This window comes from Brassica rapa, unplaced genomic scaffold (genome assembly GCF_000309985.2).
Source record: "Brassica rapa cultivar Chiifu-401-42 unplaced genomic scaffold, CAAS_Brap_v3.01 Scaffold0137, whole genome shotgun sequence".
Lineage (NCBI taxonomy): Eukaryota > Viridiplantae > Streptophyta > Magnoliopsida > Brassicales > Brassicaceae > Brassica > Brassica rapa.
Window position 1 is genome coordinate 14,476 of NW_022610081.1, and position 25,022 is coordinate 39,497.

The 25,022-nt window shown below is 32.1% G+C and overlaps 1 protein-coding gene across 7 annotated transcripts; it reads right to left on the reverse strand.

Annotated features, from left to right (window-relative positions):
- Positions 1 to 3,636: 3,636 nt before the first annotated feature.
- On the reverse strand, positions 3,637 to 24,716 carry LOC103848761 (7-dehydrocholesterol reductase). Of its 7 annotated transcripts, none has more exons than XM_033283026.1 (12): positions 22,488 to 24,654; positions 21,731 to 22,080; positions 21,528 to 21,631; positions 21,389 to 21,454; positions 21,122 to 21,235; positions 20,878 to 21,004; positions 20,605 to 20,705; positions 20,073 to 20,198; positions 19,905 to 19,969; positions 19,742 to 19,823; positions 15,443 to 15,525; positions 3,721 to 15,349 (listed from the first exon to the last, which is right to left on the reverse strand). In XM_033283026.1, the coding sequence occupies exons 5-12, from the start codon at positions 21,230 to 21,232 to the stop codon at positions 15,283 to 15,285; spliced, it is 762 nt and encodes a 253-aa protein (XP_033138917.1). In that variant the 5' UTR covers positions 21,233 to 21,235; positions 21,389 to 21,454; positions 21,528 to 21,631; positions 21,731 to 22,080; positions 22,488 to 24,654; the 3' UTR covers positions 3,721 to 15,282. The 7 variants fall into 7 exon arrangements, 3 of the variants coding, with proteins under 3 accessions (XP_033138917.1, XP_033138918.1, XP_033138916.1); XM_033283027.1 differs by having other exon boundaries at positions 21,528 to 21,649; XM_033283025.1 differs by having other exon boundaries at positions 21,389 to 21,631; positions 22,488 to 24,665.
- Positions 24,717 to 25,022: the final 306 nt, after the last annotated feature.

Sequence of the window (25,022 nt, forward strand, 5' to 3'; positions counted from 1 at the left end):
TTTAAAATTTTATAAAATAAAAAATAAATACTAAAAAATTAAAAATAAAAATAAAATTTAAAAACAATTCCAAAAAGTATTTTTGAATTATAAAAAGAAAATTTGAAAAAAAATTAAAAAAATTTCAAAAAAAAAAATTTCAAAAAAAATTATAAAAAATTTTGAATCTGAAACTATAAAAAAAATTTCTTTTATTTATTTTTGGTTTGTTTATTTAATTTTAAATCAAGGGTATTAGGGATATTTTACTCTTTAATGAATGTCATTTTTGTGACTTTCTCCTTCTAGTTCCATTTTTGAGACAAAAACTCTAAAGGTGCTATTATTGACAATTGCCCTTTCTATAAATGTGTACAAAATTCCTTCTGAATTTTAATGAAAAACTAGCACTCAATGCTCAAAGTCACAAAAATAGGTTTAGAGTTAAGGGGTGGAGTTTTAGAATTAGGGTTTAAGATTTTATAAAATAAAAAATAAATACTAAAAAATTAAAAATAAAAATTTAAAAAACAGTTTCAAAAAGTATTTTTGAGATATAAAAAGAAACTTTGAAAACAAAAATAAAAAAGAATTTCAAAAAAAAAATTTCAAAAAATTTCGAATCTGAAACTATAAAAAAAGTTTCTTTTATTTTTTTTTATTTTTTTTTGTTTGTTTATTTAATTTTAAACCAAGGATATTAGGTATATTTTACTCTTTAATGAATGTCATTTTTGTGACTTTCTCCTTCTAGTGCCATTTTTGAAACAAAAAATCAAAAGGTGCTATTATTGACAATTGCCTTTTCTATAAATGTGTACAAAATTCCTTCTGAATTTTAATGAAAAACTAGGATAAGACATACGTCTTGCGCAGAGTAAATATATATGAAAATTATTTAAGAAATATCGTATGAAAAAGAAATTATATTATTGATCAAATTAATATATTTGGCCCTTAAAAAAATTTAAAAAACTTTTTTGTTAATTACATAATTTGTTTACTAATGAACTGATCTCATTTTTAAAAATATTTTAGGTCAAAAAATTATTTATCGCATAAAAACCTAACATTTAGATCGAAGAATCTCATGCCTACTATTTGGTTATAATGAAACTATGTCAACTCGGTTTTATATCATGATTTAGCAATTTAAAAGTTACTTATGGTTATGAGAAGTTTACGTTCACGTGCCAATCCTATTTATCTTCGATATTTTTCTCCTTTTTGTGTCATTTTAGTTATTGCTCGATATAAATATTTATTTTTGAGTTTATTTTCATTTCTTTCTTTTATTTTGGCCTGGGATTTACAAAATGTTTAAGATTCAAAATTATTAAAGAGATACATATTTAGGTTAAGATCTGCGTCTTGTGCAGAATAAATACTTATTTTATATTTTTCTGCATAATACGAAATAATAAAATAATAAATAACTAAGAAATCAGTTACTATTATGTAATAAATTGGCTTGCACATATAAATCAAATGACCGCTCTTGTTAATTCGCAACCATTTTAGAATAAATAATTCAAATTAGTCAATCTTATCTATCGTATATGATAAATAATTAAATTTAAATGATATGAAGTATATATATATTAACATAAACACCTATTAAAATAAAATTATTTTATGATTTTATTATCATTGTATCTTATTATAGAAAAAAATTTAAACATTGATCACAAAAGTGTATGTGAGACTTTTAACAGTTTTAGTAATTTATATTCATTTTGAAAAATTCAAAATACAACATATACAAAAAAATCTTAATTTTTAATATATGATTAATGTAATTGTGTAATTTATTTTAATAGTAAAGAATTAAACAAAAATGATAGAAAGCATACAAATTATTAGCAAATCTTCATTATTTAAAATCATTAATTACTATATATATCATAATCACATTAGGTAATTATGTAGGTTTTATTTTAGGAAATAATATATAATAAATAGCCACCTTCTTTTAGTTAATATCATATGATATTATATAGTTGGTATTAAATATTTCTAGTGAGAAATAAAAATCGAATTGAACAAACATGTTTTTCAATTTTAGTGTGAGGCTGACACATATGATTAACTAACTACCTAATTGATTGACACATAAGCAAGGGGTCTTTTTTAATTAATACAAAATTGAGGTTGCATCTTTTCAAATGTTCTTCAATTAATATATAGGGGATAAGTTTCACCAAAAAACTGTTAAGATCCAAAATGTTGCTACATCATTAGAATAATGAAAAATCTATATACCATTAGTTCTGTTCTTCTGAGAATAAAATAAATTAATTAATTTTATACAAACAAAATTAAATTTTGGACAGTAAATTTATGAAAACCAATTAGGACTATACTAATAGTTACGAAAAGTGACATAATTATCAAAACAATATTATAAAATTTATTTAATTTTTAAATAAATCATTATTAAACTAATGATATGTTAACTAACTATTTTAGAATATAAATGAAAATTATTTAACTTTTATTTTGAAGAAAATAATGAAAACGTTATATTTTTATTTAGTCAATATTTATCTTTACATAATGTTATAGTTACTAAATAATTTATTCTACAAGTTAACATCCAATTTTGTTTTTTAAATGTTGATTTATTTTTTACCAAAAAAATCATCAACTTTAAAAGCCATTTTAGTTATAGTGTTAGTCAACTATAACGGTTGACTAACGATAGCACTAAAATGATGTGATCAACGAAAGTTTATGATTAAAATGGTTTGTCGATAAATTTAAGTGTTTTTTTTTTGAAAAAGTTTGTGTTTTATTTCAATCAAATTTAAAAGTTGATGATTTAAATGATATTTTCCTTTTTAAATTTCGCTACTAGTGTGTTTATATTAGAAAAAGTAATATAAATTAATTTTGATGGCTTTACTTCTGCAACACCTCCAACAATTTTTCTCCATCTTCCTATAGCTTGTTGAATCTGAGTTGAGTTTTGTCGGATTCGAATAAGAGAAAACAAAACTTGATTGTGTGTTATTTCGAAGCTGTTTTATTAATCAGAAAAGAGTGAGATTACAGAATGTATGAATAAGAGGAAAAACTAGCCAGCGGTCGTTAGAGTTGGCTGGAAAAATACAAGTCGGCTAGAAGAGTAAAGTGTAAAACCATAATTTTTAGCCGTCAGTATCTGTTGAATTCAAATTTGGAGCCTTTCCTTGGTAGCCCTTTTTTCTCTTTTTATAAGTGAACCTCATATCCCCTTTGTCCTAAGTCGGTTTGCCTTAGCTAGGCTAAGCTTAACGGACCAAGCAAATGGGCTGAGAATTTGGGCTAATGAGCCGAGATCATGTGGCGAGCTCGTAGCGCTGAGTAAAGTTAGGCTGTTTAGCTGAGGACTAGTGTCGAGCTGATGATGCATAATGGTGTTTAGGAACTATACATTTTTTTTTGGATCAGATCGGTTTTGATAATGTTGGGTTCGAGTCAGATTTTTATTTTTTCATAAAATTCGAAGTGAAAGAAATTAGAAATAGTTTAGGTTAATTCGGGTTCAAAGCCAAAAAATCTAAAAAGCCGAAAATTCGAAGTTTAATCCAAAAAAACAGGTCATTAATATAATTCGGGGTTTTGAATATTTTATTTATAACTTATATTATATATAAATTAATATTTTAAATATTCTGGTGGCCGTTCGATTTTTGGTTCGATTTTAATGTTTTGAATTTAGAAAAATAAGAATCGTTCGAGTTTTTGTAAATTTCTGTCAAGTTTTTGTTTAGCTTCAGTTTATTTTTCCGGTTTCAGATAATATGTCCACAACTAATGTCTCATTAGTTTCTTATCCTTGTTTAATCTCTATCTCTAAAACATGATCATTTTTTGTTATTATCCTTAGAATACCTAAAAATATTCACAATATTAAACTCATATTTTTATGTTTTTCAAATAAAATAACCCTGAACTTAAACTCTAAATATTGAAATAGTAACACTGAAAATACCTATATATGGCTAAGTCTCTCTCTCTTTAAGCATAACTAGATTCTGACCCGCGCGGTTGCGAGGGATTATTTATAATTTATGTTTTTAGATTACAATTTTATGATTTAATGACATCTTACAAACTTTACTGCCAAATTGCATTTTTGGTTTTCGGTTTGATTCCAGTTTAGTTGCAATGTTTGGATTTCATTTTTAAAAACAACCGTTCTGTTATTTATGAATTTGGCTTTGGTTTGGGTTGCTTATTTTAGTTTTTGGTTTGGTTCAAATAATAGTGTTAAGAACCTGATAAAATTTCAAGTTGAATTTGAGTGTCTTGGTCTGAATAGGGATATGTAATTTTCGAGTCGATTATGATTTAGGTAGCTACATTTCAGTTTTGTTTTTTGTTTTTTTTTATTTTGTTTTATTGAATATTTTTATATTTTAAATATGTTTAGAAATTTGTATACTTCAAGATTATATAACAAGTCAGAATATATATATATATATTAATTACGTACATATATCTTTTAAAGGTAATATGTATATTCTACAGCTGTGATCAAAATAAACCCATATCATTTTGAAACATTAAATATTTTTATTCTAAATAAGGATTAAGTAGCTATATTTTTTGGTAAATAAGTTACTATATATTGGTGGTTGTTGAAACTAATTATTTATATTTTAATATGTTTAAGGGACTAATATGTCTCATAATCATTTGATACAAACATAATGTAAAATTAAATCATGTAAGATACCTATTCTTGACCTATTCTTGAATATATGCCAGGTATAATCGAAAGAAAATGTAGGGTAGCCTTTCATTTATAATTATAGATCTTTTTTCTTATGAAAAGGTAAATTATGTTTGTTATATTGTGTAAATAATAGTATTGTTGATTTGTTTGTGTGGCCATTCTATTTAAATTTTTACTAGATCATGACCCGCGCTTTGCAAGTGCGGATTATTTTATGATGAAATTTTTTACTAATAATTAATAAATATTTTTTTAATTTGTAAGAATTTTGTTTATTTGAATTTTCTTTGCATTTAAATCAATGCTTTTAAATTTGATCCGAATCCGCGGTCAAATCGGTTAATCCGGTGATTCGATAATTCAATTTAGGTTTTAAAAATATCCATATTTATAAAAATCACTATATCCGAGACTAACCAATTGAACCGATGGATGCCCGATATGTTAACATATCCAATTTGATTTAAATTGCTATAGTTTCATAATTTGTCACCTTTTAATCCAAATTTTAAATTTATTGTTTTACAATTTTATTAAATTATGACATTTCTACAAAATTTTGATAGAGAAAATAATAGATATAATTAACAACTATAAATGTTTTGATCATATTACTCCATTTTATATAACTTAATTAATTTTATTATAATTGTTTTTTGTAATTTTTCTTGTTAATCATTTATATTATAATCGCTTTAAATTTTTTGTTAACAATTAGTATTAAGCATTTTTCTTTAGATAACATATATTTTGAACATTTTTTCACAATTATTTTTGTTATTATAGTTATTGTACACTGTATAATGTTTATATATTTATTTTTTATGTAATGGCTATTATTGAATTGTTATGTTACTTAAATAAATGATAGAACCATTATGTAGTAAATATAAATAAAATAATATGTTAATTTAATTGATTTATCATTGATTGAAATGTTTTTGTAGTATTTAAACCTGTAAAAGTAAGTTTTATTTATTTTCTCTTTTTATAAAAAATTTGAATATTTTTTAATTATTTAATTTATTTAAATATTTGGTTATTAAAAAGATAAGTTCCAATATTTTATATTGTTTGGACATAAGATTAATTATAGTATTGTTTGGGAAAATGGATAGTAGTATAAAAAAAATGACTATATTGTTTGGAAACATTGATGGTAGTATAAGGAAAAGAATATTAGTGATTTAATGTAGCATTAACTATAAAGTAGGAAGATGTATTTAATTTAAAAACTTATAAAATAAATGTTAGGTCCAACACAATGTTTCTGTTTTAATAATATAGATGATTCGATAATTCAATTTAGGCCAAATCGGTTAATCCGGTGATTCGATAATTCAATTTAGGTTTTAAAAATATCCATATTTATAAAAATCACTATATCCGAGACTAACCAATTGAACCGATGGATGTCCGATATGTTAACATATCCAATTTGATTTAAATTGCTATAGTTTCATAATTTGTCACCTTTTAATCGCAATTTTAAAGTTTATTATTTTACAATTTTATTAAATTATGACATTTCTACAAAATTTTGATAGAGAAAATAATAGATATAATTAACAACTATAAATGTCTTGATCATATTACTCCATTTTATATAACATAATTAATTTTATTATAATTGTTTTTTGTAATTTTTCTTGTTAATCATTTATATTATAATCGCTTTAAATTTTTTGTTAACAATTAGTATTAAGCATTTTTCTTTAGATAACATATATTTTGAACATTTTTTCACAATTATTTTTTTTATTATAGTTATTGTACACTGTATAATGTTTATATATTTTTTTTTTATGTAATGGCTATTATTGAATTGTTATCTTACTTAAATAAATGATAGAACCATTATTTAGTAAATATAAATAAAATAATATGTTAATTTAATTGATTTATCATTGATTGAAATTTTTTGTAGTATTTAAACCTGTAAAAGTAAGTTTTATTTATTTTCGTTTTTTATAAAAAATTTGAATATTTTTTAATTATTTAATTTATTTAAATATTTGGTTATTAAAAAGATAAGTTCCAATATTTTATATTGTTTGGACATAAGATTAATTATAGTATTGTTTGGGAAAATGGATAGTAGTATAAAAAAATGACTATATTGTTTGGAAACATTGATAGTAGTATAAGGAAAAGAATATTAGTGATTTAATGTAGCATTAACTATAAAGTAGGAAGATGTATTTAATTTCAAAACTTATAAAATAAATGTTAGGTCCAACACAATGTTTCTGTTTTAATAATATATATTTTACATTACAGTTACCTTCATTTTATTTTTTTGGCAATAATATAACATAGATAAAAATATTTCTATCTAATTTTATTTAATAGTTTTTAAAAATTTGTTAGTGTTTTTGAAAAATAAAATTATATTTCATGTTTTTCGTATTGAATATATTTGAGATCTACTGCGTTATATGTCTAATGAAATGTCGCTTGGATACAAAACAACTTAAGACTAATGATAAAGTGAAAAGAACATTTTACTTTTTTCATATCAAGCAAACTTACAATTTCTCAAATTATTTTTCTTAAATAACCGGACCCATGATAGTGGTATCCTTAAAGACCAACACATCAAAGAACAACCTAAAACCAATGATCCAGCTTTCATGTCTGTCATGACTTCATAACAGAACATGTTGGTGTACAATTCTCTTCGTGTTAGGATTTTTTTTCAAAAACAAAGAGCTCCAGAGAATCTTTTTTTCTGAAAAAGAAAATGTATTTTGTTATACGTTCACCTACAGAAGCCCATCTGATAACCTGCAAAGGTATCATTCCAAGCAAACACTCAATAAAACGAAGAGACAAAGACAAACATCAACTTTTGTTTGAAAATCAATTACAAAAACTCCATTTTGTGTGTATAGGTTCATACCGTTGCATCTACCGGTAGGCGGTAAGATCAGCTCCAAGAACATGGAGAGTTAACTTAGCAGTACTACTAATCCAGGTCTTCATGGATAAACCTCTTGGGATCTTTCTTGCTAGTCTCACTGAGAACAGCATTATGAAAATTTTAGTATCACCTCGGTTAGTACGCACCGTAATTGATTGCTATGTTTAGTTTTGGACCTTTTTTCAATCTCAAGAAAAATGTGAGTAATATGTTTAATCGCAAGGACTGATCCCATCACCTTGAACCAAAAAAACAGAACTTTTAAATCATCAGGGTTCTAGTAAACAACAATCCAAACCAAAGAAACAGTTGCAATGTGAACAAAATCATCTAATCATCACCTGAAAGTTTGTAGTAGCTTGAGAATCTCCGATGAACTGTCCTTGCCTGAGACAAAATCAAACCAGAAAAAAGTTTAAAACTTCTTTACTCATATTCCCACAAGAAATTGATGATACAAAAAAAAAGAAAAAAACTGTTAACTAGTCTTTTTAGTGTTAGCTTCGAAAGTATCAGTTTTGACGGTTAAGGTGTCGTATTACTCATTCTCCATCACCATACCTTCCTTGTGAAAAACCAAAAACACAAATTAATCAAGATTGAAGCTTGTTAAAATATTAGATCACACCAATTATATAAAGAAAGAACATGGGTGGAGGTTATATTATCAGTGTGTTCCCATTTCGTTTGTGACGGAAAAAGGAATTATCGGAAAAATGATCTTATTAAGAAAGCCAGAATCAAGGATCACCAATCAGAAAAAAAAAAAGCAGAGTCGACGTGAGTTGATCATGCATGAAGCTTACTGGTCATGTGGATTATTAAGAAAGCACTTAAATAAGCCAATAAGATGAAACATCAGTGGAGATTTGAATCATGACGCTGAAAAGAAACTATCGAATCCACTGGAAACTCCAGAAGGCAAAGCGGCCACATGATTGCAATTTACAAAGTCCGACCTAAGTGAGTTTCTGAAGGAAAGCGAAGACAAACATGGAGATGACTGAGATATTCGACGACCTGTTCTTGGAATCTTAAACCAAATCAACAACTTTTGTTTTCCAGATTTAATTACCAATGAATCTATGAACACTGATCATGCATTTGAATATCAACAACTAATAATCAAACGCCAGGAATCAATTTTTTTTTTCTGAATAAAATAGAAAGAATACAGATTTTAATAATCCAAAACCCAGAAAATGAGAAACTACACCTAGGTATAATCAATCATTCAACCAATTCTAATCAGTAATTTTTTATTTATGTGGAAGATACTTGTTTTAATTAAATAGGGTTAATTTAATGTAATGTAAATGTAGATAAAGATAAATACATAATAGAAGGTGTCTATATTTAGTCACAACATATTTAATAGGTCTAATTTTAAAATATACCACAGTAAATTCAAATAGGACTCTATTTTAGTAGAGTACTAGATTTTGATCCGCGCTTGAAGCGCGGATTTTTTTTCCAAGTAATAATAATGTTTGATATGAATTATTATTTTGGTTTTGATGTTTTGAAGTATATTATTAAGTTACAAAATTATATAATTTATCAAATAGTTTATTTTAGAATATATATGTATATTCTTATGTTACAACATCATCATTGCATTTTGTGTGTGTTTTGTAAGAGTTACACTTGTTGAGTTGATGATACAAAAAAATTACTTGGCAAATTTTGAACTAATCTAATAGTATATATTTGTAGAATTTTTAATATTTGTAGCAGTGTTTTCATACGTGATCCAAACCTACAGTCTCAGAAGTAAATCAGGTGATTCATATATAATCCGGTATGAATTTTGTTAAAACCTTATATATAAAAATCTGATAAAACTCGGTGAAAACGTAAAAATCTATCTTTAATCCGCTATCCAATATTGGTTGACCCGATAAAATCCCATTTAAATTGGATGATATTTTTTCAAAAGTTAATTCAAACTTTTGAATCAAGCTTTGAAGCGCGAGATTAATATTTTTTCAAAAAAGAAAAATCTTGTTTAACTTAGGTATTCCAAACCTAGTGAAAGTTTATACCAATCTCAATGTGTTTTGTCGATAAACGGAACTTCTCTCCAGATTTTCAAATGAGGCCATATATCTTATAAAAAGTATAATTTTATAAATAATTTATATGTTTTAACATTTCTTATGATTTATTTTTAAATTTGTGTATTTAATTTATTTTGCTATTTTAATTGAACTATAATTTTAGAGATTTTGGATAATTTTGGATAATTTTGACTCGTATTATGAGTCTCTTTTGTTTAACCTATTTTAGCTAGCTAACAATTTATTTTTATCAAACAAAATAAATTAATTTTATTTATAAATATTCTGACTTGCAATATTTTTAAACTATAAATAAAAATTGATTATTTCACCTTTAATATTTTGAAATTTTATATTTTAAAAGTAAAGTATATTATAAATATATGATATGTGTTATGATGTATGTATAATTATTTTAAAATAGATCACAAATGATATATATCATGTACAACCGTTTACACACTTTGAAAACCAGAATATAGAACTTACATTAATTCTTACAAAATTGTAATAAATTATATTCATATTTTAGATTATAAGATATTGTATAACATTATAAATTTGTGTTGTCAAAAAAAGAAACTTATATAATCAGCGATATGGGCAACAGTTCAACCATGTATATAATTTTTAAGGGAATATATATATATATATATATATATATAATTTTAGTAAACTTAATTACATAAGAAATGAATGAATGAGTACCAATAGGGTGATACAATTCAGAATATTTCTCGTAGCTAAAATCTCTTCAAAATCTATTCTAATATATAGTATTTATGATTGATATAAATTTGACTATTTATATTCTTAATGTTGGTAGGATATATTTATTAACAGTAAATAGGTATATTTGGTAAGTTGCTAGATAGAAGAATAATTGTGTAAATCTCGTCTAAATTTTAAAATATTTTGCGTGAACCATATCAGCATGATACAAAATCAATTTGGTAGATTAATTGTAAAAAAAGCTAATAGTCACGAAAATATATGTTTTGCATTTATTTATGTATTTTTATTTTAAATTAAAATTCATTTGGAAGAAGTTAATAATTTGTGAGAACTATTAAATATATCCTATAATATTTCATAAATCTGACAATATATAGATTTATTAAGTTTAAAAAATTTATAGTTTTGAGATTACATATAATCTATATAGGCTTTAGGTTTTTTTGGTATTGGGTTTAGTTTTTATTTAAAACTTAAGAAGATGGTGAGATAAAAATAATAATGAAATCTTGAGTTAGTTGTGGACCTTGTGGTATGTATCGAAAGTAATAATAGTCGATGTGCTCTGTAACACTAATGGTTTTTATGTGAATAAGTCAAATTTGAATAAGAGTATTGACATCATATATGGCTGCATTCTCATTGTCCATAGTCAAAGAGAAGCATTAAAAACACGTTAGGCAAACATGTGACATTGCAGGAGCATTTCCATATTTTCGTGTATCATAAGGTCTACCAAATAAAGTATAGATGTAGTTAGGATCCGATATCAACGTGTATAAAAATGTGGGCCTAAAAATAATAAGTAGCGATTAAATTATTGTTAGAAAAATATATGGTAACATATTGGTAGTATAACTTTAAAGTAAGATCAAAATATTAGTAATTTAATGAAAGGATCCAAACAACTTTTATAGGTAGATTTTTTAGGACTCCTTCCCTTTTAATAGTATAGATATAGGGTTAATCTAATGTAGTGTAAATGTAAACAAAGATAAATATAAAAGTTATTAAAGATGGTATAATAGAAGGTGTCTATATTTAATCACAACATATTTAATAGGTATAATTTTAATATATGCCACAGTAAATTCAAATAAGACTCTATTTTAATAGAGTAGATTTGAGGTGTCAAATTTCTAAAATAAATAAAATCGCAAATGTTTGGCATGAGTAAATAAATAAGATCTCAAACCATCTCTACAGATATAAGTTGAGTAGAGCAAGCGGTATCTGCATTTTAAAATACAATAAAGAATAACTCAAATAACACACTCAAACCCTCTGAACATCAGCAAGATGTAAAACAACTGAATATGAAATATAGTCCTGCTATTCGGTAACAGTTTCAAAAGTTGGAGACTTTTCTTTTTTCCGCAAACAACCGACTCTAAAAGTTTAATCCTTGCTTTATAATAACACCTAGACCCATGAGATCAGTTGTTATAGATAATAACAGTTTTTTTTTGTTCAAATTGATAATAAAAGTTTAGTTTAGTCTTTGCTATATAATAATTGTTTCAATAGTCTTCCTATTCAATAATAGTTTTTGAGGTTTTCGCTATATTAACTAACCAACCGAATCTAAAAATGAAGAAGAAGAGAGAACATAGATCTCAGAAAAAAAGGCTTGAGATTTGACGACTTCTTCTGCTAAATATTTAACAAAAGAAAAATGCCAAAAAGCCATTATTTTCTTCCTATTTTCTTTCCAACGGAGATCCACATTTTATTTTCTTTCTATTTTTAAAATGCCAAAAATGTAACGTCATGGAATATATTAGGGAAAATATTCTGTTTTTAGTTTGAATTAACAACATTAATAATTTAATTAAAGCAGTGGTACTGTTGTAATATTAGAAGAAAACCAAGGGAATTTCAAAAAAAAAAAATTCATGTTTTAATATCTTAAATAAAAAAAAAGCATAGGTTTTAAATAAAGCAGTGACATTGATCTGCAAATACTTTCAAAACAAAAAAGGTACTACAAAAAAGGTACATTATCTATTAATAATATAGATAGGAAAACTAATAGTATAGATAGGAAAACAGTTATGTTGCCGATAAAAGAAAAAATACATCATGAAGAATAGATCGTGAACCAAATTTATTTGTTTTAACCGTTGGCGCAAGAAAGATGTGAAAGAAACAAAGTCAAAGTGACTCATTTTAGAGCTGGTGCATGATGGTGTGGGATAGGTCAAAACTAGATCTGGGCAAAAAAATCGAAACCGAACCGAAATACCCGAAACCGTACCGTAAACCCAAATGTTCAAATGGTTCCTATATTTCTATATCCCAAATAACCGAACCGAACCAGAACCAATTGAATGGGTACCGTAATATATAAAAATATTAATAATATACACATAACATAAATAATTATATATTTATAATTTAAAAATCTGTTAAAAGTATCCGAAAGCATTTGAAGAAAACTAGATTATTACAAAGTATCTAAACTACTTGAAAGTATTGCGATTATCCGAATATTTGTATCTAAAATATCCAAAGTAATCTGAAATATCCAAAAATATTTATCTGAATCATCATTATTATTTGAAAAATACTTGAAATTCAACCTGAATTACCCGAACTACCCGAAATAACCAAACTGAAACTGGAACCAAATGAGAACCAACATTTTCCACATATTTTTTGGTTCCTAGTTTTACTATCCGAACCGAACCTGAAACTACTCGAACCGAACCGAAAATGAATCTCGTAGTAAATGGATCCTCTAGCCCTCTACCCAAATTACTTGTTACTCAAAATACCTGAATCGAACCGAACTGATACCCAAAATGCCCACGCCTAGTCAAAACTATGTCGATACAAGAGTGAAATCTTCTGTCGAGCTTGGTAATGCGGGCTTGTAATCCAAGTGGGGACAATAAGGTGATGGGACATTGGGCCGGACTCGGAAAGGATATCTACTGGCCTGCCTGTTCCAAGTCGGGAGTTGAATGTTCGGACTCGGCAGAGGCTTGTGGTTCGGACACTCTTAGAGTGGAGGAGACTGCGTGAGGCTGGTTTCACAAAGCAGCATCCACCTCCCGCTTTCGACGGTGGAAGGATTACGGGCCAGTGCCTCCCAAGCCCACTACGACCCAATAAGCCGGCTCTAATTGGACCATCACTTTTAGAAAAGAAAAAAAGTTCGGACTACATCAAAAGAAATCCTAATTCCCTCTCTCCTTCCTCTCATCCGCCAAGGCTGTTTTTTTTTGCGGTAGATCTCCGTCTCTCTGGTGTCTGTCGAAGAAGTTCTTCGACAGCGCCGAAGAAGGTCCATGTCTTCTTATTCTTTGTTTTGATGTAGGTTATGTGTGTTCTATAGAGTTTTGTGGAGTTTATATCGTAGCAATATTGGTCATGTCTATTACGGATATGGCTTGACACTACTTTGGATTGGCGTCGATTAGGTACCGATAGTTGAGGTTCTCTCTTGGCTTAGTCTCCGTCCTATCTCACCTTCAGTGATCCATGGGTTCTATGTGGGCTTTTAGCCACATATGTTCTTATCTTTGTTGAGCCTTCCGACAGTTTCAAGCAGATGAGGTTAGTCTTCATCAATTTGTTCTGTCCGGGTTGTACTATTCCTTATTTTATGACGTAAGATTGTAGGGTGGTCGGATGGTGTTTGTTCCGGTTCCGTTCTGCCTTCTCTTGCTAGTTTTAAACTGTCATCAGCATACACATGTGATGGACACGAGCATACATATATGGTGTATCTGAATTCCAACAACAAGTGGAGGTTCTTGGGATATGCTTCAATAAAATCAATCCTTGGTCTCTGGACCAGCTGACACGAAATCACGGTCCTACGGTGATTACGTGTTAGTGTTACTCGCGCTCAGCATATTTAGTTATACAATGCTAGGCATGGCTAATGTTTCTTGAATGAGGAAACTACAGTCTGAAGTAAAGATACCATGGAGTTTGATCCCTTTGAGCCAAAGTTTTTGGTTTGTTTCTCCTCCGAAGATGGTCAATTGTTCTGTTACTTTTTGAGCATTCTTACATCACCTACTGGTGAGTACAAGGAACAAGTGCTCGTTCTTATTATTATGAGAATGGTGCCTATTGGTATATCTCTAGCTATGTTTTCACTACAGTTTTGTTTCATCGTTTTTTTTTTTTTTTTAATTCAGTTGTGATACCCAGATCATTGTATTACTACATTTGATTGATATTAAATGAGATTGTTTTTTTATTATCAAAAAATGAGATTGTTTAAGTGTTTAAAAAAAAGAGTGAAATCTTCTGACAACACAGTATATAGACTAGAGAATCCAAATCATTTTAGTGGATCAGATCACAACACAGTATATCAGAAAGGAAATTTTGTTGAGGATCTCATCGGTTACTTAGCTCATTGGATCTTCGCCAAATCTAATTATACATGTTCAAGTTTCATAAAACATACATATGAATTTTTGTGCCCGTACGTAGTACAGGGGACGGAACACTACTATTAAAATAAAACTCAATTTAGTTTTAAAATTACTTTATTTTAAAGTAAAAACGAAGTAATACGTGGATGTTGATTAAAAAGCTCTTTCAAGTTTCAACACTAAATAGGTAAAGAGTTAGCTACTACACACAAAAGAACTGGTAATGGAATCCTAATTCCTATATGAATTATGAACTTATTTTATGAGAATGAAAAGGGTACAATCAAGATATAATCTAAAACTGATAAACATTAGGCTAAATTTAAATGCATAATCTAGAGAAACCCATGGCTAGAAATTCTCAAGTGGCTTACAAAATCAGCAAAAAAGATCTAATTATTGGGTCTTTGGACGATTCTAACGTTTGAATGAACGAAACAAAAACAGAGAAGACAACAGAGACCATCAATAAATACCAGGAACAATCATGTGTCGCACTTTTTCGCAGTAAAACTTCCAATATTTCCCATACCTTTTACAAAAAAAGATGTAACAAATCGAGAGTGAGAAAAAATAGAATGCGTATATATATGACAAAAAAAACCATTCAGGTTTGGTAGCTTACTTTGATCGGCGTCGGTCATCGTCTCTCTTGGCTCGATCAAAGAGAAGAATCGTGAGGTATATGACGTAGAAGTATGGCAAGAACTGGTTCAAACAATAATAGTCTTTAATGTATCTCTTGCAACAAAAGATTATAAAACAGACCAAAGAGATGGAGATGGAGAATTTTTTTTTTTTTTTGAAGAATGTTAAATTTTATTCCTAAAAAAAAACCTTTCTACAATGTATGCATCTCTTAGTCTATCTTTTTCTCATCTTACTCTATGTTAAGCCCCAAAAAAAAATAACTACCCCAATATTCACACTCTAGTACCAAACCAAAACTGCAAAGCACCATCCACTCCTCTTACTCTCTTCTCCGCAAACTCACGTCCTCTGCAAAGAAGGAAGCATGATAACCCGACTCCCTTCTCCACAAACTCACGTCCTCTAACTCCTCACTAAGCGTTGTTCTCATATTAGTCAGCTCCACTTCAATATCATTTAGAATCTCCACCCGATGTCTTCTTCTACGTCTTGAGCTAAAGACCGCTTCTTCCACCGTAGCTTCTTTGCGTATACCCAAATCAATGAATCCCCTAGCCCCCAACAGATCATATATAACTCCTCGATCACTCCATTTTTCAAACCAGAAAGAAGTATGGCGCCCATTACCTATTTCCTTCCTGTAAAACCTCTTTGCTATCTCCCTGAGTTTTAACATCTTCCTCCACATCCAAGATCCAGTTTGAGTTTTAATATTCACTTCCCAAAAGCTTCTCTCTCGCAACAGATTTGCCTTTATCCATTTACTCTATAAAGATTTCCCCGCCAACAACCTCCAAATGAGCTTCAAACCACACACTAAGTTCACTTCTTTCAGTACCCTTATACCAAGACCACCTTCAACTTTTTCTCTGCAGACATCTCTCCAAGCAACTTTAGCACCGTGGTCCTAAGAACAGGACCAGACCAGAGGAAAGCTGAGCATAGTTGCTCTACTTCTTTAGTACATTGACTCGGCAGACGAAACGCAGCCGACCAGAAGTTAACGATGCTCATTAACACCGCTTTGATCAGCTGCAATCTTCCGGCATAAGACAAGAATCTGCTCGTCCAGGTGTTGATTATGCATCTTATTTTCTCCACTAGAGGCTGATAGTCTTGCTTCTTCATCCCCTGGGTCATCAAAGGAAGTTCCAGCTACCTAACAGGGAGAGTACCCTCCGCTAGAGGAAAGTTCAACAATATTCTGCTCTTCTCTTCCTCGGATACTCCTGCCATATATATTGTAGACTTCTCAATACTTATCTTCAGTCCCGACCAAGCCGCAAATTAATCAAACACTGCAAGAGCTCCTTCTATAGATACCTTTGATCCCTCTACAAACACCATCAAATCATCTGCAAAGCACATATGAGTGAGGGAGATAGAGTTACAACCTGGGTGAAGTTTGAACTGTTTCGCTACAGCGGCTTTATCTATTTTCCTTGACAGGATGTCCATACAAAGAACAAATAGATACGGAGAAAGAGAACAACCCTGACGGAGACCTCTCGAGCTCTGAAAGTAACCCGCAAGTTCTCCATTAACTTGGACTGAGAAGGACGGGCTCGTAATACATAGTCTGATCCAATGTATAAATCTTCCTGGAAACCCCATTACTTCCAAACCCTTCAGAACAAACTCCCACTGAACCGAGTCAAAAGCCTTCGAGATGTCTATCTTCATAACACACCGCGGTGAAACAGACTCTCTGTGATAATCCTTCACCATCTCAGAGGCTAGCAAAACGTTATCCATTAGCAACCGCTCCTTAATAAAAGCTGACTGATTATCACTGATGATATTTGGAAAAAGCTTCTTCAGTCTGTTGGCTAAAATCTTGGACACTACCTTGTATAGGACATTGCAACAAGCAATGGGCCTATAGTCCTTCATTTCCATGGAATCAGTCTTCTTAGGTACTAGCGCCAAGATTGTAGAGTTCACACCTTTAGGAAGAAAACCAAACTGAAATACCGACTGAATAGCCACAACAAAATCACGCCCAAGCACTGGCCAAATCAGCTTGTAGAACTCGCATGGAAACCCATCCGGCCCTGGAGACTTGTTGCTTTTCATAGAAAAGAGAACTTTTCGAATTTCCTCCTCTGGTACTTCAGCCTCTAGATCTCTACAATCATCCAAACTGCATCTGAACCCCATAAGATCACTCAGCTCCTCCACTGTGGTCCCTTTATACTCTTCTGGACTAATATTCAAAAGATTCGAGAAAAACCTTTCTGCCTCCTGTTTGATCTCCTGCTGATCAGTGACAGTAGTACCATCTCCTTTTCTCACCTCTCAAATCATATTATGAGCCTGTCGTGTTCTGATGGCATTGTAGAAAGTTTTGTTGTTCTGATCACCAACACCTAACCAGTGCAATTTTGAGCGTTGCTTGAGAAAGTTTTCTTCAAGCATAGCTACGTGCAGCCACTTCTCGTATGCTTCCGCTTCCTCCTGAGCTGCTATCTCATTAGGATGTATAAGAGTTTGCTTCTGCTTTTCACATAACAACTCATGAGCCTCTTTAGTTCTCTTAGTTAGATTGCCAATACCTTCTCTTCCCAAACCCCTTATCAGCGGTTTCAGGTTATTGAGCTTCTTTGAAAATCTATATAGAGCTGAAGTAGAGTGAAAGAGAACCTCTGTACTATCCCAAAAATCATGGAACATAGGGAGAAACCCTGGCAGTGTACCAATAGCATTTACAAACTTAAAGGGTCTTCGAATTTTCTCCTGGGATGGCTTCAGATGAATTCGACAACGCATATGGTCTGAACATCCCCCTGCCTCAAATACAGAATAAGCGTTTGAGAACCGTTTAAGAGCTGCATCATTCATCAATACCCTATCAAGCTTCTTGCAAATAATTCCTTTATCCTGTTTGTTACTCCAAGTAAACAGAGGTCCTTGGTAACCCAAATCAGACAGATGACAGTGAAGCACCGCCCTCTGAAAATCTCTCATCCCACCAGGAACTCTTCCCAAACTCGAGAACCTTGAATTTTCTTCCCCATCCAATATGTCGATAAAATCTCCCATAGTAATCCACTCTTTATTCTTGAACATAGCTGAGTCATGGTGATGACAGAGATCATCCCATAACGCCTTCCTCTCCTCACTCTGATTTTTTGCATAAACAAACGTACAGAGAAACTCCTCCTCATCTTCTAACCTCACTGAACAAGTGATCAGTTGATCAGACTTGTACACTGGGGTAACACAAACAGACTCCCTCCAAAAAACCCAGATTCTTCCTCCAGGATTATAATCATAATTCGTCATCACCGACCACTCCTTTAAACTTTCCCTTATTATCCTTTCAACATTTTTCTCTTTCACCCTTGTTTCCAAAACACAACCAAACTTCATTTCTTTATTTCCTATCCACTCCTTGACTTCTGAATGCTTTAAAGATTTGTTGAATCCTCTCACATTCCAAAAGAAGCACGACATATCAGTTTTTTTCCGAGAAAGCCTTGTGCTCTTAGCCGGATTTGCATCCTGAGCTTTCGCCTTTGGCCCCCTTATCAACCATTTTTTTGTTACTGCTTTGTCCTTGCCTCTACTCTGTTGCTCCAGTATATCATCTTCCAAAAGATCGCCTTATATCTCTCTTAGTTTATCCATATCCTCCAAATTGTCCTCCAAATAACTCTCTAGCTTATCATCCTCTATTTCTCCTTCCTCAACTTCTTCTACATCATCCATATTTAACACCGCAAATTTTGATGCAGAGATCAGAACTTCAGTGACATTTCCCAAAGGTGATCTCCCTACTTTCTCTGGTGAGACCAACTTCCAATTTGATACTAGACTCTTCTCCTGATTACCATTACTCTCTTCTTGATTTTCTTTCATACCCTCTTCTTTGGATTCTTCATTTGAAACCTCCAAACCCTTCGCCTGCTCTTTCTTTCCTTCCTTTGATTTCTCACCACTTTTAATCAGATCATCACTCTTATTTTTGGCTTTACCACGCTTCACACAAACTCGTTCAGTATGACCCCATTTCTCACACAAATTGCACCTTGCTGGAAGCCAAGGATAATGGAACTCTACTGTGAACTCCTTACCCTCCTTTTAGAATTCAATTTCTTTTGGCAGAGTCTTCGAGACATCAACATTGACGAACACCTTTGCCTCCTCCAGATTAGTGCACGCCAGAGTCTCTGGATGCAACCTATCAGGAAAGTCCACCGTGCTAGTCATGAAGCTGAGCCCCTCCCAAGAGTACATGTGTAAAGGAACCTTTCTAAGGAGAAAATTTTACGTTACTAAAGAAAGCTGGTACGGTCCAGAAGAAAGAACTTAAGATCTCAGGAACATAATGGAAATGTCGAGCCAATCCCCACCTGCACCATCAAAATACATTTGATCTGATGTACAACATGTAATATTGATTGTTGTAATAGCATAAAGTAGTGTAAACTCACCATCCAGAGGTTAAGAGAAGACTGGTTTTAGTTTCACTAGCTGTTGTCTTATATGTCGCCACAATCTGCAACAAACCGAGAGAATAAAAATTGTTCATACACATAAAAAAAGGTTACGACTTGGAAAAAGGAGTAATCTAACTTCATAAGAGTGTATTATGATCGTACCTTTGATGGGGCTTTGCCCCAAACCGAGCATTTCCCGTTTGTCCTCCTGAACTCTTGCCTTTGTCTATCGCGGTCATAGTTTATGTAAATGCAGAGAATCCCCGCCACCAGAATGTATATTGCCAACTGCACACCAGTGAAGGAGATTATGAAGTCTAAGAGATAGAAATACGCATAGATGTCCCAACTATTGTACCATCGATAGCGTATCACTAATAGAGTTATGCTACTGCATAGACTGATATCTGAAATCTATAATTTTGAGCCATAGTATGCAACGATTTAAACATATGTTCAAATTATAACTCTCTTGTTCCAACTGTAATGAAAGATACCAAGTATTTCAATTACCAGACTTAATGAAAGATACCAAGTATTTCAATTACTAGAACTACCTTAGAAAACCTGAATTGTTTTTCTTTCCCATGAAAGTGGTATCTTTAAGACTTTTTTTCATTTGTAACAGACAGGGTATTATTTCTATTGTATCTATTCCTTCTATATTCATCTATGAAGTTCAAATATTTTGCACCTGAGTTCCAAGTTGGACTGGGTGGTTCACAAGGTACATGCCTGGAGATGTATAAATAGAAGGCACCCACACTAGACAGCCCCAGAAAATGTAGAAGCCAGCTGAAAAATCAACAATTATTATGGAAAAATCACCAATTATAAAGCTGAAAAATCTGAATCATTTGCTTCTGCATTAGCCATATAACCAAAACCCACAAGGATATTATGGCCAAACAGTGCAGAAAATTTTGTTCACGGTGATGTACTTTTGATATATGTACCAGACGCATACCTCGGTCATGTGCGATGTCCATGCTGTTCCAGTAACCAGCTTCCCACCCAAAAAATTTTGTGACATACACATGCATTAGAATGGTGTTCACAAGCATTGAATCAGATACTCTCCCATTTATTTCATACTGGTAAAGAAAAGTATAGGGACCACACATTAGAAGGGTGAGGCTCTCTGATCAAATAAGGACTCAAAGAAACATCCAGGTTATGTCGTAAAAAAGTGGGAATATATCTAAAAGTACCTGCTTAATGCAGTAGGTGACGGCAAGAACAGCCCAAGACATCATACCAAATCTGCAATTAGTAAAAACCTTGATGTCAAAGTTCTTACCAATTCGAGGGTATAACTCCATGCCCTGCAAAGCCCAACGCAAAGGATACATTGAGAATAAGATTGCCACAAATTGGATTGTGATAATGATAATCTGGACGCAAAGAGTGAGATAAGTTCTCATCTATGACTGTTATGATAAGTATTGAATACTTTATGATCAGCAGGAATAACTCACCCAATAGAAGTCGATAATCAGGTTACCACATGAACCAGAATCACTTGATGAAGGTGCAACATGACCCTGGTACAGACAAAAAGACAGAGTTTTAAAAACATTAAAAATAAACAAACTCAACATTAGTAGACACACTTACTTTTACGTATAACAAAACACAAAATATGAAGCATCCGAATATCAGTGCCGAAAATATTGCACCCAAGTGATCGTAGACAATTGCAGGGTTGAATATGCCCGAACCTGAATAGCAAAAGGCAACTCAACTCATATACGTAAAGCATAAATACTGTCAAAACGTAATCCAACATAAAGCATTCGAAAGAATTAAACATTGCTAACCACTAAAGACCAAGATAGGTGGCTAGTGTCACAAAATATGCTGCCAAACCATTGTCGTACAAGAACAAAACCACACAGTTGTTTATTTCCATCACATACAAGGCTAACTGATACTTAAGTAGAGCCATCTGTCGGACCTTGTAAACTGGTCGGTTTCCCGTTGGAGAAACTGGGCCTTCAACTCTTTTACCAGGAAGAAGAAGCTGAAGAGCAGCCTCAAATGCTCCGTAGCAAAAGATAATCTTCCAAGCGATGGCAGTGGGTCTTGGCCATATGTTGATGAGCCCTTAAACTCCATTCTCCCACAAGAAGCCAAAGGTCTGAACAACAGAACCATCCTGGTGAACCATCTGCATTATCAAGGAATGAAACTAAACATCAATAAAAGAGGTGTAAAAATTATGTTTCAAGGAGTCTACTGCAGTCAAACTCAACTCTCCATATCTGGAATATAATGAAAGATGTGAATGATAAATCACATAATAAAAATGGCACACAGGTCCCCATAAATTTATAAGCAAACAAAAGAAAATATTATGGACCAACAAATCTACCACCCATGTTTGCTTAATTTGAAAACTCACAATCTCAGTCAAAGAACAAGGAAGCTCATACAATGTATCAGTATCTTATCTACAAGTTTCAAAATCTGAAACACTTTCACTCACTTATTTGATCTAAGCTATGAACTAAGGGGGTGACATACTGTGCGAGTCGGTCTGATGAGAAAGACTAACAAAAAATGATGAGAGCTTACAGGAGAATGACGAAAGGTGGACAAAGAGCAAGAAGCGATAGCATCAATGCAAAAGCCACGATCGGAGAATGCACAGTCTCCGCCATCTTCTTCTCCTTATCTCTCTCTCATTCATATTACGTCTAACTAAGTTCCTCGTTACTGCCACATGACCAGTTAACAACTGCCATATAAGATGACATATCTTCGTAGGAGTCTTCAATTTCCACGCAAAAGCTTGGAGCTTTGTAATACTTGGCTCCAAAACTTCATTTTTCTCCGTTAACTTTAATAAATTTTGAGCCACCCAATATCCAGATTTGATTGTGTTGTAAAGTTCCAGCAGAAAGTATCACGACGATGAGTTGAGCTTATGGCCAAACTCCTTATGAGTGGTATATCCTCAGGATGAACATAGTTCTCCAATAGTCCCACATCTCAATCCTTCAATCCCTGATCAATAAGATCTCATATTAGGATGCATCACTGGTGCTATGGGGGCAGCTGGCCTCGCGGGGTTCGATGGAATCCATGGATCTTCCCATACCTTAACCTCATAACCTGAGTGTATCTTCTGTCTAATTCCCAGTAATAGCAATTTCCTTGCAGCAGAAATGCAAGTCCACACATAGGATGGGCTGCTAGCAGCGTTTACTCTCAGTGGAGAGCTCAATCTATAATATCTTCCCCGTAAGACTTGGGCCACCAGAGAATCAGGAAACTGTACTAGTCTCCATAGTTGTTTAGCCAAAAGCGTCAGATTAAACTCATGAATCAATCGGAAGCCAATTTCACCCTCCTCTCTGGGTAGGCAGACTTTTTCCCATTTCGCCCAGTGTATTCCTCTTTTTGGTGGATTCAAACTCCACCAGAACTGAGTGATGGCACTGGCTAAATTTTCACATATCTCCAATGGGAGCAGGAAAGTCGACATGATGTATGTCGGAAGAGCGAGCAGAATTGATTTAATCAGCACTTCCTTTCCACCTTTTGAGAGCCATCTACCTGTCCATCCATTCACTCTATGTATCAGCTTATCTTTCAGGAATGCAAAAAATTTGCATTTAGATCCACTTATGTCTTCGGGGATGCCTAAGTATGTTCCTATTCCTCCTTCATTCTGTATCCCAAGTGCATCTTTAATCTCTTGTCTAGTATTTGCATTAATCCGCTTACCAAAGAGTAAGGATGATTTGTCAAAGTTGATACATTGACCAGATGCTTTACCATATTTCCTGACTACTTTCATTACTTCTTCACATTCACGGGGCTCCGCCTTACAGAAGAAAAGGCTATCATCAGCAAAGAGAAGGTGGGATACCGACGGACACGTGCGTGTAACACGCATCCCTGTTATCTTCCCTTGGATCTCTGCATAATTAAGAAGGCTAGCGAGTGCTTCCGTGCATAGAATAAAAATGAAAGGAGACAAAGGATCTCCTTGACGTAGTCCTCTACCTGGAATAATATTCACTCTTGGCTCTCCATTCATGAGAACCTTATATTTCACCGATGTAATGCATCGCATGACCCAGCTGATCCAAGTTTCTGAGAAACCCATCTTGCGCAGGACAGCTTCAATAAAAGACCAGTCCATCCTATCATATGCTTTGCTCATGTTTGTCTTGATGGCCATCCTTTTGTTTCGTCCACTTGGTTTCGTTCGCAAAGCGTGGAACATTTCATGAGCGATTGATATACCATGATTTTCACCCGTTTTTATACATGGTATATATAGGTTTTAAGACTTATTAATCATGTTTTAGAGTCTTTTCAAAGCAATTTACAGGTTTATTCACCTGATGGAAGGAAATGATACTTTTGGGACATTTTGGAATGCTTTTACGCAAGGAAAATCGATCGACGCTTGAAGCGCAACATCGGTCGACCATAATCACTTACCACCGATCGACAAACATACATGTGCATCGATCGATGCCCAGTCACACGAACGAGATCGCAAATTAAAAGATTTCATTTCTCAGAAGATCTATTATTTGCAACTTAAGTCCCTAGCCGCCTGTTAGGCTATATGTACTAGGGTTTTGTATCATTTTTAAGTAGACACTAGCAAAAGGACCTATTTTGGAGAAGGAGCATTTTGGCTACCATTAGAAGAGCTTAGGATTGGAGAGATAGATCTGAGACTGCAAAACAGAGAAGATCTTGAACTCCTTTATTTCTATTACTCTATCTATCTGTGTTCTATGTTTCATTTAAGTTTATTTCACACCATCATGACTTTGTCTCTCATGAATATGTTTGAGTAAACCAATTGTAAGATTTAGGTTTCTCACCATGGTTGAAATTATGTACTGCTAATATGACTATTAAAAAGGTGTTTTGATTGTTCTTTCATTGCTTGTGAACTTAATGCTAAAATTAAGATTGATCACCTTCATTTTAGATCTTAGGATTAATTGAGTCCAACTAACCGTTTCCCCTCAATTCCTGAACCCACTTGCGTGATCTAACTAACTCAGGCGCAACGACAGTTGGTCTGAGAAGGTTAGAGGACAAGTTAAACTTGTTCGCAAAGCTCGCTAGAATAACCAT